This window comes from Sorex fumeus, unplaced genomic scaffold (genome assembly GCF_029834395.1).
Source record: "Sorex fumeus unplaced genomic scaffold, SorFum_2.1 ptg000013l, whole genome shotgun sequence".
In the NCBI taxonomy this organism is placed as follows: Eukaryota; Metazoa; Chordata; class Mammalia; order Eulipotyphla; family Soricidae; genus Sorex; species Sorex fumeus.
In genome coordinates this window covers 12,536,402-12,554,925 of record NW_026606070.1, presented here as the reverse complement: position 1 = coordinate 12,554,925, position 18,524 = coordinate 12,536,402, and the positions used below count along the sequence as shown (strand labels likewise).

The following is an 18,524-nucleotide window of genomic DNA, read 5'->3' as shown; positions in this document are numbered from 1 at the left end:
ATTCTTCTTATTCCCAGCCTCTTTAGAATTAAGGCTTTAATCCTTTAAGAATAATAATTACTAGGATTATTTGGAGCGAGGGGTGGGGGTGGTGTGTCTCTGTCCTGCAGTGCTCAGGGCTTGCTACCAGCTCTGTGCTCAGGCATCACTTCTGGCAGGACTTGGGGAACCTTATGTGGTGCTGGGATTGAACCCCATGCAAGGCAGATGCCCTCCCTGCTGTACTGTCTCTCCAGCTGAATTGTTTTCTCCTGAGATGAGTAATAACAGAGTTTAGAAATGTTAATAATAAAAGCATATATACAATAAAATGTATTGGCCTCTGTGTCCAAATTTCCTGCCTTCTCTTGGCATTTTTCTCTTATCTTACAAAGTGGTTTTTACATAGTATTCTGCATCTTGGGATTTTCTTCACTTAATAGTTGCATACTAGATTATTTTTTTCTCACTTGGACCTTATAGCGTGTAATAAGGCATGTTTTTGCCAATCTCTTAAGAGTGAAAATCAGAGCTGGAGAGATAACACCATGGGTAAGGTTCTTGCTTTGCATGTGGCCCACCCGGGTTCAGTTCCTAGCAGACCATATGGTCCCCTGAATCTCACCAGGACTGATCATGAGCATAGAGCCAGGAGTAAACCCTGAGCATGGTCAGGGAGGCCCCACAGCAAACAAGCAAAAGAGCTGAAAGCTGTTCGAACTTTGAATTTGCAGTTCTTTTTCTTAAAACTTGAATGTGTTTCTACATAGAGTTCCATGAACACCCAGCCCTGGTGTTTCATCTCCTCTACCCATTTTCTGTTGTCAATCATAACGTGTCTCCCAATAACTCATTTAATAATTAGGTAGTTTACTCCTTCTCTGTGATGATACCAGTGTCATTTTCCATGCTGATAGATCATTTGTTCTTTGGACTTTGGTACTTTGTTATGGATTGATTTTTGGAGCCATAGCACAGCGGGTAGGGCATTTGCCTTGCAAGCAAACATGACCATCCCGAGTTCGATTCCTCGGCCCCTCTCGGAGAGCCCGGCAAGCTAGCTACCCAGAGTATCTCACCCGCACAGCAAAGCCTGGCAAGCTCCCCATGACATATTCGATATGCCAAACACAATAACAGTTGTCACAGTGGAGACGTTACTGGGCCCTCTCGAGAAAATCGATGAACAATGGGAAGACAGTGACAGTGACCCCATCCCCAGTCCCCAAGGTGCTCAGGAGGACGGGGCCATTCCCATTCAGCTCTTCTCTGTGGGTCTGTAGATTGCATGTTCTGTCCCAATGGTGAGGTATGGGACCACACTTGCCGGTGCCCCTGGGGCCTGTGAGGAGCCATGTACTCTCCTCCCTAAGCCACTTTCTGACGCCTCAGACATTTTTCTTTTGTATTTTTTGTGGTGGCATGGGAGCTGGGTAGGTCCACAACCTGCTGTGTTGAGGGTGCTCCTGGCCGTGCTCAGATCTGCGGTGCTGGCCATGACACCCAGGCCTTGCGCCTGCAGAGCATATGCTCGCGCCTGTTGAGCTGCCTCTCTGAGCCACAAATTTTTTTTTCTGCACGCGTAGAAAATCCTCAAGGCTTCTTCCCCACCTCAAAGATTTTGTTTTTGTTTGTGGACAAACAGAAACCTCAGGTGACTGCTCCTGGCTTGCTGCTCAGGGGTCATCCTGATGGCACTCAAGGAGCCATGTGATGCCAGGGATCAAACTTGGGCCTCCAACATGCAAAGTTTGCACACAAATCCTGAGCCGTCTCCTGAGCCTGCACCTCAAGATTCTAACTTGTTCCTGTTTTCATCTCATACTTTCTGGTTTCATTTTTTTGTTCAAATCTTGTTTCATTTTTCTCAGTCAACTATGTGAGATATTGACTCTAGACATTTATCTAGACATTTATCTCATTGTCCCAACAAGTCTTTAGATTTCTTTGGTGCTGTCAGGGCTCATACATGCAGGGCAAGCGTATACATCCCTTGGTTTTTGTTTTGGTTTTTTGGTTTTTGGATCATGCTTGTGATGATCCAGTGCTAGGGCTGGAACTATAGCACAGCGGGTAGGGTGTTTGCTTTCCATGCGCTGACCCATGTTCAATTCCTCTGTCCCTCTCAGAGAGCCCGGCAAGCTACCAAGAGTATCCCACCCACACGGCAGAGCTCCCTGTGGTGTATTCGATATGCCAAAAAACAGTAACAAGTCTCACAATGGAGACTTTACAGGTGGCCACTCGAGCAAATCGATGAACAATGGGAGGACAGTGCTACAGTGCTACTTGGCAGTGCTCAGGGCTTACTCTCGGCTCTGAGATCTCCCAGAGATATTGTTGGTGGGCTTAGGACTATATGGGGTGCCAGGGATTGAACCCAGGTCACCCACATGCAAGTCAAGTGACTTCCTTCTTTCCATCTTTCTGGTCCCACCTGTTGGTATTTTTATTTGGATTACATTAATTTGGGGGGCAGGGGGCACCACGTGTGGAGGTGCTCAGAGTCTACCCCTGACAGTGCTTATAGACCAAGAGTGCTAGGGATCAAACCTGGGTCTTCTTGCATGCAAGATGTGTCATAGGCCAACGTGATGGTACAGTGAGTAGGATATTTGCCTCGCCTTCGGCCAACCTGAATTGGATCCCCCACATCTTACATGGTCCCCAGCACTGCCAGATGTAATTCTTGAGTGCAGAGCCAGGAGTAACCAATCACTGAACATCACCGAGTGTGGCCCCAGAACAACAACAATCCACTTGGTATCCTTTTGTTGATATCCCTCCCTTTGTATTCCAATGTGTTTTAAAGTTTTCCTCATTGGGTTTTGTGTGTTCTTGATTAGGCTTATTCTTGAGTACTCATCTTTTTTGTTGCTGTAGTTAATGAGGTATTTATTCCACCTTCCGTTTCTTTTGTTTAGGGATCACACCCAACAGTGCTCAGGACTTACTCCTAGCTCTGCGCTCAGGGATCACTCCTGGTGGGGTGGGGGAACCGTACCGGGTACAAGGGATCGAACCGAGGTCAGCTGTGTGGAAGGCAAGCACCTTACCCACTGTACTATCATCTCTCCTGCCCCTTTCCATCTTCTGTTTCTCATTAGTTCGGCCTTGCTCTTCTTTCAGCACTGCAAAGGGCAGATTTCTAGAAGATTCAGATTTTACTCTAAGATCATTTTAGTTTACTCAGACATTAGCCAGTTATAAGAATTCCCATGTGTAGACACTGCAGTTTATTTGTGTACTTCCATATGGTGTTCTGCCTCATAGGTTTTGTGTATATAATCAGGAGAAATCAACAAACCATTCATAATGATAATTAATTGTAAGGTTTTTATGGCTCATAGGTCTGTAATTAAGAGTATTTTTTAACCTTCTAGTTTACATGGGACACATGAAGATAAGTTGTGGGCATAAGAGGCATGGAAAGAGCAAAAATAAGAGCTCATGAAATAAGGTGTTCAAATAATCTTACTTTGTAAACCACTTGAAGAGGTCTGATTTGAAACTTGTTTAACTCATTATTAAATATACTTAGATTATAGTACCTCTGAAATATTGGCATCAAGGTTCATAAAATTAGAACAACTAGTGCACAGAAAATTTTCAAAACACATTCATGTTTACTTCAAATCTTATTCCTTATCTAGATCTTTGAATAGTAGCATTTTAGGTATTTTCTAAAATTTCCTCTAGCAAACCGCTTTCTCTTAGTTTTCATTATTTTGTTTCAAACAGTTTTATATTTTTATCTTAATATAGGTTGTAGAAATGAAGAAAATGTTCTGAGCTCAGAGAATATTCCATATAGAAGATAATAAATATTATGTCAAATAATCTAAAAAATCCTTTTTTTTATTCTCAATTGTGTTTGTAAGTTTTTATCTGGCATGTAGTTAGTGAATCTGTATCTGGCCTGTTAATACTGTTTTGTAATGAAAGTTGACTAATTCATGGTACAATTATTTTGTTATATTTTTTCCCTTGACTTTTTCTGAAGGAGATTAAAAAAATTGTCCCTACTTACTTTAGAATTTTTTTAAGCATCATAAATTTGCCAAGCAGATCTATATAATTATAAAGTGTTTTAGGGTTTATTTAATTGAATCACTGAGCTACAGTTACAAAGCTTTCAGGTTTGAATTTTGGGGGTTTGTTTCATTTAATTTAAGCAACTACATAATAAAGTTTTTCTTTACCACAAATTTTTTCTTTTCCACTAACAGAATCTTTGATAACCTGGATATGCCTATGCAGATGAATCAATTCTAATTTCTGCTCTTTGTTGATTTGGGGAAGTACCACTTGTAGAAGACACAGGGTTGGTTTCTTTAGTTCAGTTTTTAAATATGCATTTTTGACACATGTTTTATGAGCTGCTCAGATTGTTTTATTAGCTGCAAATGGGTAAGGATCTTAGGACAACTTTAACTCTGAAGAAAAAAAATGAAATGAATAGAGATTTATGCCAACTTGTCTATTGCAGGGAAGCAAAATACAAACAAGAGTTGGATTATTAATGTTGCTTTGTACCTGGCTGAGTAACTGTCCCATTGCGGTAACACATTTTCTTCACAATTCAGCCAATGTCCCATTTGTATCCTTTACATTTTAGTAGGATATGTGTATATTTCTAAAACTATATTTTAATTAGAGGTTAGCCCAAATATTCCAGTTATTGAAGCTCTTTTAACTGTCTGAATGGTGGTGGTGCTTGCTTATCTGTGTATGTGGCTTAGACTGTATATTGAATTTCTTTTAGGAATGGATTTATTTTATGTACATATGTATAACTCAAATAAGGTATTCTAGATATATAGAGTCATTGGTCTCCTTAACAAAGATTTCAGCTGACAGGACAGATTGCAGAAAATCTTGGAGAAGAAGAGCAGTTGGTTCAAGGCTTATGTGCCCTTCTGTTGGGCATTTCTATTTACTTCAATGATAACTCTCTTGAGAACTACATGAAGTAAGTACAAAGAAGACGCTACAAGGAAAAGTTCGAGGTTTCTGCTAAGCGCATATAGACCGTGTCTTTATTCTTTGTCCTGACTTCTTAGGCATCTCACTCTGCTTTCCTCTGTAGGGAGAAGCTAAAACAACTAATAGAGAAAAGAATTGGCAAAGAGAATTTCATAGAGAAACTAGGATTCATTAGCAAACATGAGTTATATTCTAGAGCATCTCAGAAACCACAGCCGAACTTTCCCACTCCAGAATACATGGTATTCGATCACGAGTTTACGAAGCTGGTAAAAGAACTTGAAGGTAATATGAACTTTTGGTAATCACTAGTAAGTACTTATAATTGTATTGTCTGTGTATATTTTGGACACGGGCCTATCAGTGAATGGTAAGCCTGGAAGTAGGGTTCTGTACCTCCTAGCTCTTGGTCAGTAACCCATCGAGGGCCTTTTTATTTTCAAGAAACTTATGAAGATTATTTCTTACTGTAGGAGACTTCGGCCATATGTTTTTACCAATTCATTTTGTTATTATTGTTTTGGGGATGGGGGTGGGGAGACGCCTGGTAGTGCTCGGGCTTACTCCTGGCTCTGTGCTTAGGGATCACGCCTTCCCATATGGGTGCCATGTCGTCTCCCATGTGCAGTGCCAGGGATCGAACCCAGGCTGGCCACATTGCAGGCAAGCGCTCTGCCACTGTACTACTAGCACCTTGGCCCCCACTTATTCTGTGTTGGTGGTGTAGAGTAGGCCACTTTAGAGCGTTGCTCAGGGCTCTCCAGGGCTGAGCGCTGCAGTGTGAAGGCTTGAGAATTCTACACTGCTCGGGCCCCCAGGTGCTGCTTGATCCTGTGATGCTGGGGGTCGCCTGGGATAGCCCTGTGGTGAGGAAGGGCCTGCAGGTGATGCCAGGCCATGCATGGGGACGGCATTCAGGAAGTTGAGGCAGGCCTTGTGCCCTATGCGAGCCTCCCACCCATACAAGTGTCAGTCCTCACTAATGAAGTGCTTCCTGTGTGCACAGCAAGCTTCAGATGAGCCTTCCTTTACAGGTGTGATAACGAAAGCTATTTATAAGTCCAGTGAGGAAGATCAGAAGGAAGAAGAGGTGAAGAAAACTCTGGAACAGCATGACAGCATTGTGTCTCACTACAAGAATATGATTCGAGAGCAGGTATGTGCAGCCAAACCTCCCGATGTTCGATCTGGAGAGCTGCTTTCTTACTTCTGCAAAGGATTCTTCCTGACACTTCAAATGTGGAGGGGATATACTTGGGGTATCTGAACATAAGCCCGGTTGGAAGCTGAACATTGTGTGAGATGTGGAGAATAAAAATATGAGTCAGGCCTTAGCGATAATACAGGAGGTAGCGCACTTGCCTTACATGCTGCTGACCTGGATTCGATCCCTGCACTCAGTACAGTTTCCCCAGCCCCACCAGGAGTGAGCCCTGGGCACTGCCAGGTCTGACTTCCCCCACCGAAAAAAAAAGAACCAGACATATTCCCACCACAATCCTTGGAAGACAATATGCAAAGATTTTATTTATTTATTCATTTATTTATTTATTGGAATCACCATGAGATACAGTTACAAAGCTCTTTATGGTTGGGTTTCAGTCCCTGTCCCTCTACCACTATATATTTCCCACCACGTATGTCAGGCACTTTTCTTCTTTGTCTCTCTCCCTCTCCTTTGGGCATTATGGTTGAGAATAGATTTTTGTAACACTTATTAAGATTGGTGATAGAGGTAACTGAAGATTACAGCGGCTTTGGAGAGACAACTCATTTAGGTGGTTTGGAGCAGGGGTTTAAGGGGCTTAAGACGAGGCCTCTGAAACTTTGCACTCCCAACACTTGTTTTTGTGAGCAGGAGGGGCGATGCTCTCAGGCCCTTATGGACCATTTGGGATGCCAGGGATTGAATCGCTGTACTGTCTCTCTGGCCCTCATCATTTTTCACCTAAGAAATGTGTGACCTTAGAATATCGGTATATGAAATATGCATAAAAATCAAACATTTGCTGATAATTATAAAGAAATCTCCTTTAAAAAACATTTTTTAAAAGTTATGTGACCAACCCAACCTCCCCCCCCCCCCCCGCCAAATTGGGGTCACAACCCAGTTTTTAACAAGATTGGCCCTCAAGCAGTGGTTTTCAAAGTTGATTTCATGTTGGAGTCATCTAAAACTGAAAAATATTGAAATATTTTAGGTGGGGGGGTGGAGGGTATTCGACTCAGAAATTATGCTGATGTAATTATCATCGTTGTGATCTGTCCCTCAATCCAATTTTTAGTAATGGTACAAAGGCATCTGGGATTGCTTGTGTGTTTGTTTTGGGGGACCATACCTGACGGGGCTCATGGGCTACTCGTGGCTCAGGTTCTTGGGGGACCATGTAATGCCAGGTATCAAACCTAGGACTCCTGCATGCAAAATTTGCTCTCCTGCCCGTTGAACATCTCTCCATCCCAGAGATAGCAGGAATTTTAAAATGTTCTCAGATACAGAGGAAAGTTTGAGAATCTCTCTCTTTAAAGCTTTTTGTCCAGCAAACATAAGACCAAGAGTCCAAACCCTGGCGCCACCCTCAGTGCCAAGTCATGACTGTGTTTTGAGGGATCCCCAGTGAGAAAGCTCCCTGGAGGAGGGGTCCTGGCCACCCTCACCTCCCACCATGCTGGGTATCCATCCAGGGAAAATTCTTAGAGAGAGAGCTTGGGCCTGAGAGATCGCACAGCAGGGAGGGCATTTGTCATTTACATAGCAGACCCGAATTTGATCCCCTGAACACTGCCAGGAGTAATTCTTGAGTGCAGAGTCAGGAGTGATTCCTGAACAAGGCCAAGTGTGGTCCAAAAATCGAGAAAAAAAAAGAAACACAATGGGAGTGATAGAACTTGGTCTTGGGGGTTGGGGGAAAGGGAAGTGGAGAAATAGTGCAGTGTAGTTCAGTGGGTAGAGCTCTAGTCTTGCGTGCTGCCATCCCGTGTTCTATCCCCCATACTCTGAGCTCCTCCAGGAGTGATCTCTGAGCGCAGAGCCAGGAGTAAGCCCTGGCCATGGTGGGGTTGCAAAACCAAAAATTAATTAAAGTGGTTGGATTGGAAAAATAAGAAATTAGTAAATAGAATTTCAATAATAGTAGGGTAGTAAGAGTTGACATCTCTTTCTTTTTTTTTTTTTCAGTGTAGGGGAGGGGTCCTACCTGGTGGTGTTCAGGGTTTGCTCTGTGCTCAGGGATCACTCCTGGTGGGCTTGTGGGACCGTTTGGGGTTCTGGGGATCAAACCCGGTTTGGCAGTGAGCAAAGTGAGCGCCCTGCTTGCTGTACCATCATTCCGGTCCCAACATCTCCACTTCCCCCCCAGTACTCTTAATGTTCTGTAATCTTTTATTCATGTTACTAGAACCATATACGTGTATTTGTATGTACATTTACTAAGCTTCTTTTTTTTTCTTCATTTTTTATAATTTTATTTATTGAATCACCGTGAGAGCAGTACAAAGCTTTCTGGTCTAAGTCTCGGTCATACAATGAAACACACGTACCTTCACCAGTGCCCATTCTCCACCACCCAAAACCCCAGTATACTGCCATCCCACACCCTCCTCCTACCTGTGGGGCAGATGATTTCCACATTACTCTCTTTCTACTTTGAACACATTCAATATTTCGACACCAGACCCACCATTATTATTTGAAATTTTACCCCAACACTCAGATCTGCTGAAAAGGCAACAGTAGACAATTTGTGTTCTATTGCTGGTTATGAATAACATAGTAGGGCCATGTGATTTTGAAATTCCGAAATTTTAACACTTAAATCTGGAGGGATTTCTGCCAAAAGCCACTGGGTTTCGAGATTTGCTCCTGAGTCTCTGGGATCATGGCCGTTGAGCAGCTTCATCAGAAGCCAGAGAGGCCGTTCGTGGGCGATGACTTGGGGTCTCGTTGGGGTGGGGAAGACAGGCCCGGCTCCCCCCCATCCCTGAGGCCCAACAAGTTTCGTCACTGCAGGCCCAGACCTGACTGTCCAATGACCTCTGGAGGATGACAGCCACCGAGCCGCCCAGGGGGAGCAGGCAGAGGGACAACACGCCCCCCACCTGGGGTGGCCCAGCAGCATTACTAAGCTTCTTAAGTGGTTAAATGTAAAGAGCTTAATGCTTTGGTGGTCTACACGGTGGGGTCCTGGCCCAGCCGTCCCTATACCCTCCCACTGCCGCCTCTCCCTACTGCTTGGAAATACTGTGGGACGCCAGACTTCGCCATTGGAGTCGACTTGAAATCTCTCACAATTTCGCAGCATGTTACTGTCTTTGGTGCACATATTAGTGTGCTGTTGTGGTGAATGCGTTTGGAGGTATTGAGTACTTGACCCAACACAGTCTCTAATTTGGGGGGTGCCCCTATACAGTGCTCATGGGTCTAGCTGTAGGGGCAGGAGGGGTTTGAAGCCAGGCAGTTTGTTGCTGCTCTGTGTTGCTGAAGGCTGCAAGGGCCACACATCCAGGTGCTGGAGAGGGACTTGGCGAGGCAGCCTGATAGACTGCTGGGGACTAAACCCAGGACCTTCAGCGTGCCAGACACGCACTCCAGCCCTCTCAGCTGCCTCTCAGCCCAGTCTGATGTGTAACTTGCTCATCTTCGTATTGCTACTTAGTCGGACTCTAAAACACTTAATAAATATTTTGTGCCACAGGATCTGCAACTTGAGGAGTTGAAGCAGCAGATTTCCACATTAAAAAGTCAGAATGAGCACCTTGAAACCACGGTCACACAGCAGGTGTCTCAGATTCAGCAGCACAGGGACCAGTATAATCTCCTTAAAGTCCAGCTGGGTAAGTGGAGCTTGTCCTCCAATGGGCAATAAGGAATAGACAAAGTCACAGGTAATGGGAGTGGACCAGACTATCTCTAACCTTCAGTTACCTCTGCAAAAACATATCACCACGACTTAAATTCTGAACTCCTTGTTACCTGTTTGAGTAAATGATCCATTGATACTTCACCTTGTCTGCCCGTGAGAATCATAATTACTGATGCCTGGACCCAACCCCAGCCAGCTTAATATGAAACTCCAGCTCAGGGAGTTAACTAGTAGATGGAACTGAACCTACTGTGCTGACTTCATCATACATCACCAAGCCATACAGTTTAGTCCTTTGGGGGAGGGGGGCCGGGGAGGGTTGTCAGTGACTTGGGAACTGTGCAGGGGACACAGGGGAGATACCTGGCAGTACTCAGCCAGGGGTTCATGAACTTTAGCCCCTATGCTATTTCCTCATCCCAGCAATTTAGTTTTTATAAGGCTTTGCTGCTTTCCTCCCCCAAACCCTAGAAATTGCAATTTTGTAAACACACTAATTTGAAAAGATTAAATGTTTCGTAAAAGTGCTCTAAGTAAATGAATTAAGTAAATTGCATATGTACTTTTGTATCTGAATCTAATATAGAAGTAAAAAAATTATAAAGCTTTAGCCTCATGTTGATTTTTAGAGTTTTATGCTCTTCTAATAGGAAAAGACAATCAACACCAAGGTTCACACAATGATGGGTCCCAGATGAATGGCATTCAGCTACAGGAAATTCCTGGGTTATTAGAAGAGATAGAAGAATTAAAGAGAAACCAGGAACATTTACAAAGCCAGCTGGCTGAAAAGGACGCTTTAATCGAACGGTTGGTAAGTAGATGTTAACAAGTTTTAATTATGTCACTGTCACTGTCACTGTCCTCCCGTTGTTCATCGATTTGCTTGAGCGGGCCTAGTACTGTCTCCATTGGAGACTTTGTTGTTACTGTGTTTGGCATATCAAATACGTCACGGGGAGCTTGCCAGGCACTGCTGTGCGGGCGGGATACTCTCGGTAGCTTGCCAGGCTCTCCGAGAGGGGCGGAGGAATTGAACTCGGGTCGGCCATATTGGCTGCGTGCACGGCAAACGCCCTACCGAAGTGCTATCGCTCTAGCCCTTTAATTATGTAAAGAAGTAATTCTCATTATCCAGCTCTTTCTTTTTCTAGATCCCTTGAGCAGAATTATTATGCTAAGGTTTTATTTATTTATTTATTTATTTATTGTTTGGGGGCCACACCTGGCAGTGCTCAGGGGTTATTTCTGGCTCTGTACTCGGGAATTACTGGGCTCGGGGAACCATATGGTATGCTGGGGATTGAACCCAGGTCAGCCAAGTACAAGGCATATACCCTACCCATTATGCTGTCACTGCAGCCTCATATGCTGAGGTTTCAAAAGTATGACCTTTGGGGGCCAAGGAAATAGGGGCTAAGGCACTTGCATATGGTCCCTGAGCATCACTAGAGATCAGGGGTGATCCCTGAGCACAGAGCCAGGAGTAAGTCTTGAGCACTATGTGTGTGCTCACACACACATATATATTGATATAGCTGTAAAAAAAGATGAAAGCTTGCAGTTCTCTGCACCTTGAACAGAAATGACGAACAAAAAAGAACGAAGCGAGTAAATACCAAATGAACTCACTCATCTGTGATACTTAAGCAAAACAAGGAAATAGACAGCTGGTAAATGAACGAACTGTGGCCTTGGGTTATAAAACTGAGATTGCTCAGCAGGGTGGGACTGGGAGGGACATAACTTACATGTGTACAATTCTGTAATGTCTTCCCCCATTCCTTTAGACTAAATTTATTTTATGGTTTGTCTGTATGCTGTTTGTAGAAATCTTTGCAAACATCACCAGACACGAATGAACAGTCTGTAGTGGCAGCGTCACTCAGAGATGCTGAAGAGATTGCAGAACTGAAACAGGTACATTTCCAGCTTGACCCGAGTGCTGTCTTTTCGAGTAATAGTCCTATTATGCCCACACCTGCTTTGTCAAGTGTAAGCAGAATTGAATAATGAAGAAGACCGATATTTAAACATCTGAGAGTGGTGTTTGTTGTTGTTGTTGTTTGCTTTTTGGGTCACACCTGGCAATGCTCAGGGGTTACTCCTGGCTCATGCACTCAGGAATTACTCCTGGTGTTGCTCGGCGGACCATATGGAATGCTGGAAATCAAACCCGGGTCGGCCATATTGCCTGCGTGCAAGGCAAACGCCCTACCTGCTGTGCTATCGCTCCAGCCCCTGAGAGTGGTTTTTATTTTTGGTCACTGTGGGTTAATGACATGGGATTCCATGATTAGGTTTCAGGCACACAGTGTTACAGCACCAATCCCTTTATGTGTTCCTTTTCCCTCCACAAAAATCACAAATCACAAATCATCCTGTTATTCGTCGATTGCCTCGAGCAGGCCCCAGTAACGTCTCTTTCATCCTAGCCCTGAGATTATATTCAAGGCTCTTTAGGAGAATGAGACCTATCATTGTTACTGATATTTGGCATATTGGGTATGCCACGGGGAGTTTGCCGTGTGGGCAGGCTGCATTCGGTAGCCTGCCAGTTTGTCCAAAGTAGGAATGAGATAATGAGATGTCATAATAAGATGTCGCGCGGTTCCGGGAGCTGGTTTTTATAGTCTCTGAGTCTTGGCCGCTGATGGATTACACGGCGCCAGGGGGCCAGTTGGTGGGTGTGACCCCCGCCTACTGGAGTTTGGAGGGTCTGGGTGGAGGATGCCCGGCCCCAATCTGAGTAGGCTTGGAGATCTCGGCCCCGGAACCCACGTGGCTTTGTCCCTCTGCCAGTACCTTCATGTGTGCGGAGAGTGGTCTCAGCATGGTGGTGGCTGGTCCTGGAGGTCTTTGGCTGCCGGAGCCCTGGTCGGGGCAGGGAGGAAAACTCAACCCTCCACAGTGTCCCTTATTTTCCTCCCACCTCCCAGCCTGCCTCCGTGACAGGCACTTCTTAAATAAAGTCTTGGCACCCTGACTTACCGGTAATGCTACCGATAGGGATTCATGCACTAAACTTTACCACTGTTCAACACCACCTCCTCCTTCTAGCCCTTCTTTTCTACCGTCATGATTTTTTGGGGGGTGGAGGCCGCATCCAGCAGCACTCAGGCCTACTCCTGACTCCAGTTCGGGATCCCTCCTGGCAGGGCTCAGAAGGCCAATTAGGGTGCTGGAGATTGAACCCCAGTCAGCTGTGTGCAAGGCAGGCACCCTGCCTATTAGACTATCTCTCCCAACCCCATTCATGATTATTTTTACATCAGATCTCAGAAAGCAGAAGTGAGTTGTGTTCTTTTCTCCATCTTAAACCTGAATTTCGAGAATGATTCTTCAGAGAATTGGCATTTCAAAAGGGAATTAAAAAATTTGTTCTATAAGCAGGTGTTTCTGTAGTAAAAATGTCAGGCTGTTTAATGTTAGGTGTGACTATTTTTGTCTCTTTCTTAGGAACTGTCAGTGTTAAAGTCTCAGTTAAATTCACAGTCTGCGGAGATCACCAAGCTGCAGACTGAAAAGCAAGAGCTGTTAAAGAAAACAGAAGCTTTGGTAAGTGAACTCTTTTTTGTTGCTGTTGTTTGTTTCCCTTCTAAAAATTAGTAGACACAAGGCTGTGTCTTATTTTTATGCGACAGTGAAAAAGAAGTGGATTTGCCAAACTCTTTTCTCTTTAGGTAGGTTGTTCACTAGCCAGAGTTCTAGTGACAGTTATTACCCTTGGTGGCAGCCATTTATTTGACAATAAACAGATTCCGTTTATTTGGTTACTTAGTGTTTATCTGAGTGGTATTTGATCTCATGCCTGATCCCTTAATTTTAGTTGCCAGGTTTTCTGCTCATATAAAATTATCAGAAACAGCTGTACAGCAGGTAAGGTGCTTGCCCTGCACACAGCCAACCCGAATTCAATCCCACATATGACCCTGAGCCCTGCCAGGTGTCATCCCTGACTGCAGAGCCAAGAGTAGGACCTGAGCACAGATGGAGTGGCTCCAAAACCAGAATAAAATTTTGTGAGAAACCTTGTCGGTATCCTGTGCAGTTTACGGAGGTCCAGGCATCATCCGAGGGACAACCCTCTGCACGTCCTTCCTGAATTAACTACATTTCTGTTCTGGATTCTGCTACAGTGATTGGTTACTCGAAGTTCCCTGTGTAAACACCTTATAAATAAATGGTTGTTCAGCTATATCCTGTCATTTCACTAGAATATGCTTTGTCATTAATTGCAGTGGGATAAATAGAGTTCTCTGTGCCTTCAGGTTTGATTGTTGTTTTCTTAACATTTCCTTCTTCAGTTTATCTCTCACCCCTCACTTTTTTTGTTGTTGTTCTGATTTTTTGTTTTGTTTTGTTTTGTTTTGGAGCCATATCCAGCCGTCTTCTGGGTTACTCCTGACTTCTATGCTCAGGGAGTCATTCCTGGAGGTGCCTGGGGGCCATACGGGGTAGCAAGGATCAAAGAGGCCCATGTTGGATTCCTAGCATCACCTGCTTCCCCATGCACTGAACATGGAATATCCCTGATCACTGCCAGGGATGGCCCCAAACTCTCTCCTTATCTCAGCATCCAGGTTCATAACTTAGAAGTTCTGATTTCCATAAAATACTAGTACATTATTGAACTAAATCCGTTGCCTCTTTAGAACCAGGATTGACTTTTCACTAATTTGCCCCTTTTTTCTGTCTGAAACCTGATCAAAACTACCTTTCACATCCTTTGTTTTGTTTTGTTTGGGGGCCACACCTACTTACTGTCTTATTCTGATTCAGTCGTGGGGGTTGGTTGCTCCTGGCAGTGCTGGGAAGAAGCCCCCGCTTTTGACCCGTCTCCCCAGCCTGAACCTTCAAATTCATGCTGACATTCGATTGTAATGTATACGTTCTCTAAGGCCAAAGAAGTTTTGTCTATAACTAACTCTCCTCTTTTTCTCATGAGCAAAGTCACCTTTAACTTCGGTGTTTTTACCAACAGTTTCATCAGGGCAGTTAGATTTAGTCTAGCACACGCCTGAAAACTCACCCAGCTTCTCCCGGAACTTTCCTTGTTTCCACTCTTGGTGATCTGGGACGCTCAGCCCAGCCTCTCGTGCACTCTGCTGAGGCCGGTACCGCCCTGCTCCTGACTTTGCCTGCTCCCATTGTTTCTAGGGAGAAGCAATTTATCACATGTAAATAGAGAAATGGGTATATTTTCTGTTACTGGAAATCAAATTTTAAAAAACAACAAGAAAATTAAATCACTTTTGAGCTTTCATACCAATTTCAGACTTTTTTTTTTGACCATTTTTGCTTGCAGGAAAAATCAGCTCCTATACCAGTAGAGAATGAATCTGTAATAGCCACAAAAACTACTGATGTAGAAGGAAGACTGTCGGCATTATTACAGGAGACTAAAGAATTAAAGGTCAGCTCGCGTTTGGTGGTGTTTTGGTGTTTGTGCCACATCTGGGAGTTGCTGGCACCTGCTCCTTGCTTGATGCTGCAAGGTGGTCAGGAGGAGCTGGAGTCTACAAGGCTTTTTGCATGTTGCAGATTTATTCCAATATAATATCAGAAATATTATATTGGAAATATTTTGAGGACTAGCTCATCAAGACTAATTTTGGGATGTAAAATTTATTTTTCACAGTAATCATTTATGATGTAATAGCCAAATACGAAATTTCCTGGTGTGGTGGGAGATGGGTAATGATGAGTGGGTGAGTGTGGGGGTGACTGTGTGTGTCTGTGTCTGTGTGTTTAAACCTCTGTCCTTCACATTTTCAGACAGCCCCAGATTAGACAAGTTCCAAGTATAGCAATTTGTCATAGAAAAAGACCTATTTGTTAAAAACCCTAGCAGAATTGATACTAATTGTAGATGAGTGATTTTTACCATTTTTCCCCTCCAGAATGAAATTCGTGTTCTGTCTGAGGAAAGAGCTGCGATTAAAAAACAGCTGGATTCATCAAACAGCACCATTGCCGTTTTACAAAATGAAAAAAACAAGTTAGAGGTGGACATGATAGATTCCAAGAAAGAACAAGATGACCTCTTGGTGCTGTTGGCTGATCAGGATCAGAAAATATTTTCATTAAAGACAAAACTAAAGGACTTTGGTCATCCAGTAAGACTGAAATATTTCCTCAAAGACTTTATTCATATATATATGTATATATGTATGTATATATATAATATGTACATATATACACACACACAATTTTTTTTAAGTATCTTCTTTTAACTGTACAATAGTGTGGAGGTGTTAGCCTGTAGTAGCTATATAGCTCACGGTACCTACATTGCAAGCATAGATGTGTAAGTCTGTGATGTGTTGCCATTGCCTTTGTGGTATTGGGTGAATTGACTTAAGATACAGATTGGAAGACAGAGACAGAGCTCAAAGGTGTGAGCACATGCTCCAATGCAGGAGGCCCAGATTCTATCTCTGGTACCTCAAGGTACCCAGAGCACCTACTGATGTTGTCAGAAACAACTACAGATTAGGCAAAGTTGCCATCGTGTTAACTGAAATGATCTAGACAACACTTCCTAAAATTAATCCAAGCACTGCCCCCCTTGTGAGAGGAGGGGGAAAATTGCCAAGCCCACTCATCACCAAATCAACGTCCTGTAAAGCAAAGCAGAAAGTCCTCCCCAGTGCACTCATGGCTGCGACCACCACAACCATCCCCGACTCCTGATTCCCTCAGGCTCCCCCCAGAGAGCAGTGTCACCCAATTTGGGGAAATATCAGTCTAGGAAGTCAATTGATTCCATTACCAAAGTCGCAACAGCTCAGCATCCAGATATACCCTTCTGTTTTGCAATGTTTGGTTTGGAATTGTTTGTAGGGAGCTGAAGTCACCCATCAGCAGATCAACCCAGTGTCCATTTCATATTAAAAAGGACAGGATCTTTGAGTCTTAAATTGAGGAAATCAGATGGCTTTTAATTTATAATTTCTAGGGTAAGGAATTTATTAACAGGGTATATATAATTATGTGTTGAATGTAAACACATCTGGGGCCTGCACAGTAGCACAGCAATTAAGGAGTTTGCCTTGCACATGACCAATCCAGGTTTGATCCCCAGCACCCTACCTGGTCCCCCAGGCACCACCAGGGGTGATCCCTGAGCACCGAGCCAGGAGTAAGCCCTGAGCACAGCCAGGCACAGGCACAAAACAGACAAACAAAATATGAAACGTCTTTGTAATGTTAAGTGTTGCTTTTTTCTTTAGGTTGAAGATGAAGATGAACTTTTGAGTGGAGAGCAAGATGAAGAGAATGACGAATTTGAAGATGATGACAAGAATCAAGATATCTAGCTCTAAGATCTCTCTCTAGGAATGATAGCAATTGTACTGTTATTTTGAAGACCGAGTTTTAAGGCGTGCTCTGATTTGCCTCCACAGAAAATAAAAATGTGGAAAACATTCTCTAATAAGACTATTAACATATTTTTAAAATAATGCCACCTATGTAACTACGCAGGACACGCGTCTTTTATTTAAATTAAACTGTCCCGAAACAATCTGCAAAGAGCTTCAAACACCAAAATGATAGCATTTCAGGCTGTGTTGGCACTGCTATTTGCCTTATTAGTTCATTGGTTGTTTACGTCAGTCTGTTTGTGTCTATTCCACTTTCCAGAATTTGTGACTTTAAGTACTAACACATTTAGTTTATGTGTATTGGAATCATTGCTTCTGAATTCAGTGTTGGGATTCTTAGTTAATGATTTTCTTCAGGGCAAGAGGACTGGAGGGATGCTGTCTCCCCAGCCCCATGTTCCAGGACAGGACACTCCTAGCGAGTGCCTGACGCCTGTTGGTTGCTGCATTCTGTGCCCCAGGAAAAAGACAAGGACTCACATGGGGATCTGGAGAATGTTTCCGAGAACATGGGCAGCGGTGTATTAGCGCGTGGTTGATTTCTATTTTTTTTCAAGCTAAACATCTAAAATTAGAAGCTCAATAGCTCGTACCACTCAAACTTTACTATTATTTGATTATCAGAAAACATTATGTTCCTAGTTTCAAGCAGACCCAGGCTATGATTTATATAATTTATTGGCATTTTTTGCTAAATAAGTTTAAGTCAGATAATAGATTTTTAAAAAGCAAATGAAACGATGTGTCAAAATTTAATGTTTTCATAATAAAAAAAAATAGATGTTATGTTCATGTAATCCCTGGTGTGATTCCCCTTTTTTTTAGATTTTGAGAAAACTTATTTTGTTCTCACTAAAAGGATCCATAAGATTGAATGGGGTTTAATTGGAAGGACTGCAGGACTGGGAGACGTTGGAGAAAGATTACGGTTTGTGAACTGAGCATTGGAGTGTTTAACAATGGTTTCTGCTTTAAAAGATGAAATTATGTAAAAGCAGGACATCAAGAGTTGGAAGATGGGGGCCGGAGTGATAATTCAAGGGATAGTACAGGAGAGGGTGTTTGCCTTGCATGCGGTTGACTCTGTTCGATCCCCAGCATCCCATATAGTCCTCCAAGTACCTTTAGGAGTCATTCCTGAGTGCAGAACCAGGAGTAACCCCTGAGCATTTCTGGGTGTGACCCAAAAACCAAAAAAAAAAAAAAAGAGTTGGAAGATGAACATATACCGTCAGCCCTGTGGGTTCAGAAAATAGTTTGAGCAGCCCCTTAGGGGATAGCCATGTTTGCAAGGGAAGTTCTCTTCAGA

General features: G+C 43.4%; 1 protein-coding gene across 4 annotated transcripts in view; it reads left to right on the top strand.

Annotated features, from left to right (window-relative positions):
- The window catches only part of USO1 (USO1 vesicle transport factor), an 82,945-nt gene extending 64,933 nt beyond the window's left edge, over positions 1–18,012 (top strand). For all 4 annotated transcript variants that reach the window (XM_056111115.1, XM_056111114.1, XM_056111113.1 and 1 more), the window contains 11 exons: positions 4,469–4,579; positions 4,833–4,951; positions 5,069–5,250; positions 6,000–6,121; positions 9,660–9,798; positions 10,478–10,641; positions 11,658–11,747; positions 13,287–13,385; positions 15,136–15,243; positions 15,731–15,946; positions 17,063–18,012. In XM_056111115.1, the coding sequence (XP_055967090.1) occupies positions 4,469–4,579; positions 4,833–4,951; positions 5,069–5,250; positions 6,000–6,121; positions 9,660–9,798; positions 10,478–10,641; positions 11,658–11,747; positions 13,287–13,385; positions 15,136–15,243; positions 15,731–15,946; positions 17,063–17,149 (1,437 nt within the window). In that variant the 3' untranslated portion in view covers positions 17,150–18,012. The remainder of the gene's footprint in view (positions 1–4,468; positions 4,580–4,832; positions 4,952–5,068; positions 5,251–5,999; positions 6,122–9,659; positions 9,799–10,477; positions 10,642–11,657; positions 11,748–13,286; positions 13,386–15,135; positions 15,244–15,730; positions 15,947–17,062) is intronic.
- Positions 18,013–18,524: the final 512 nt, after the last annotated feature.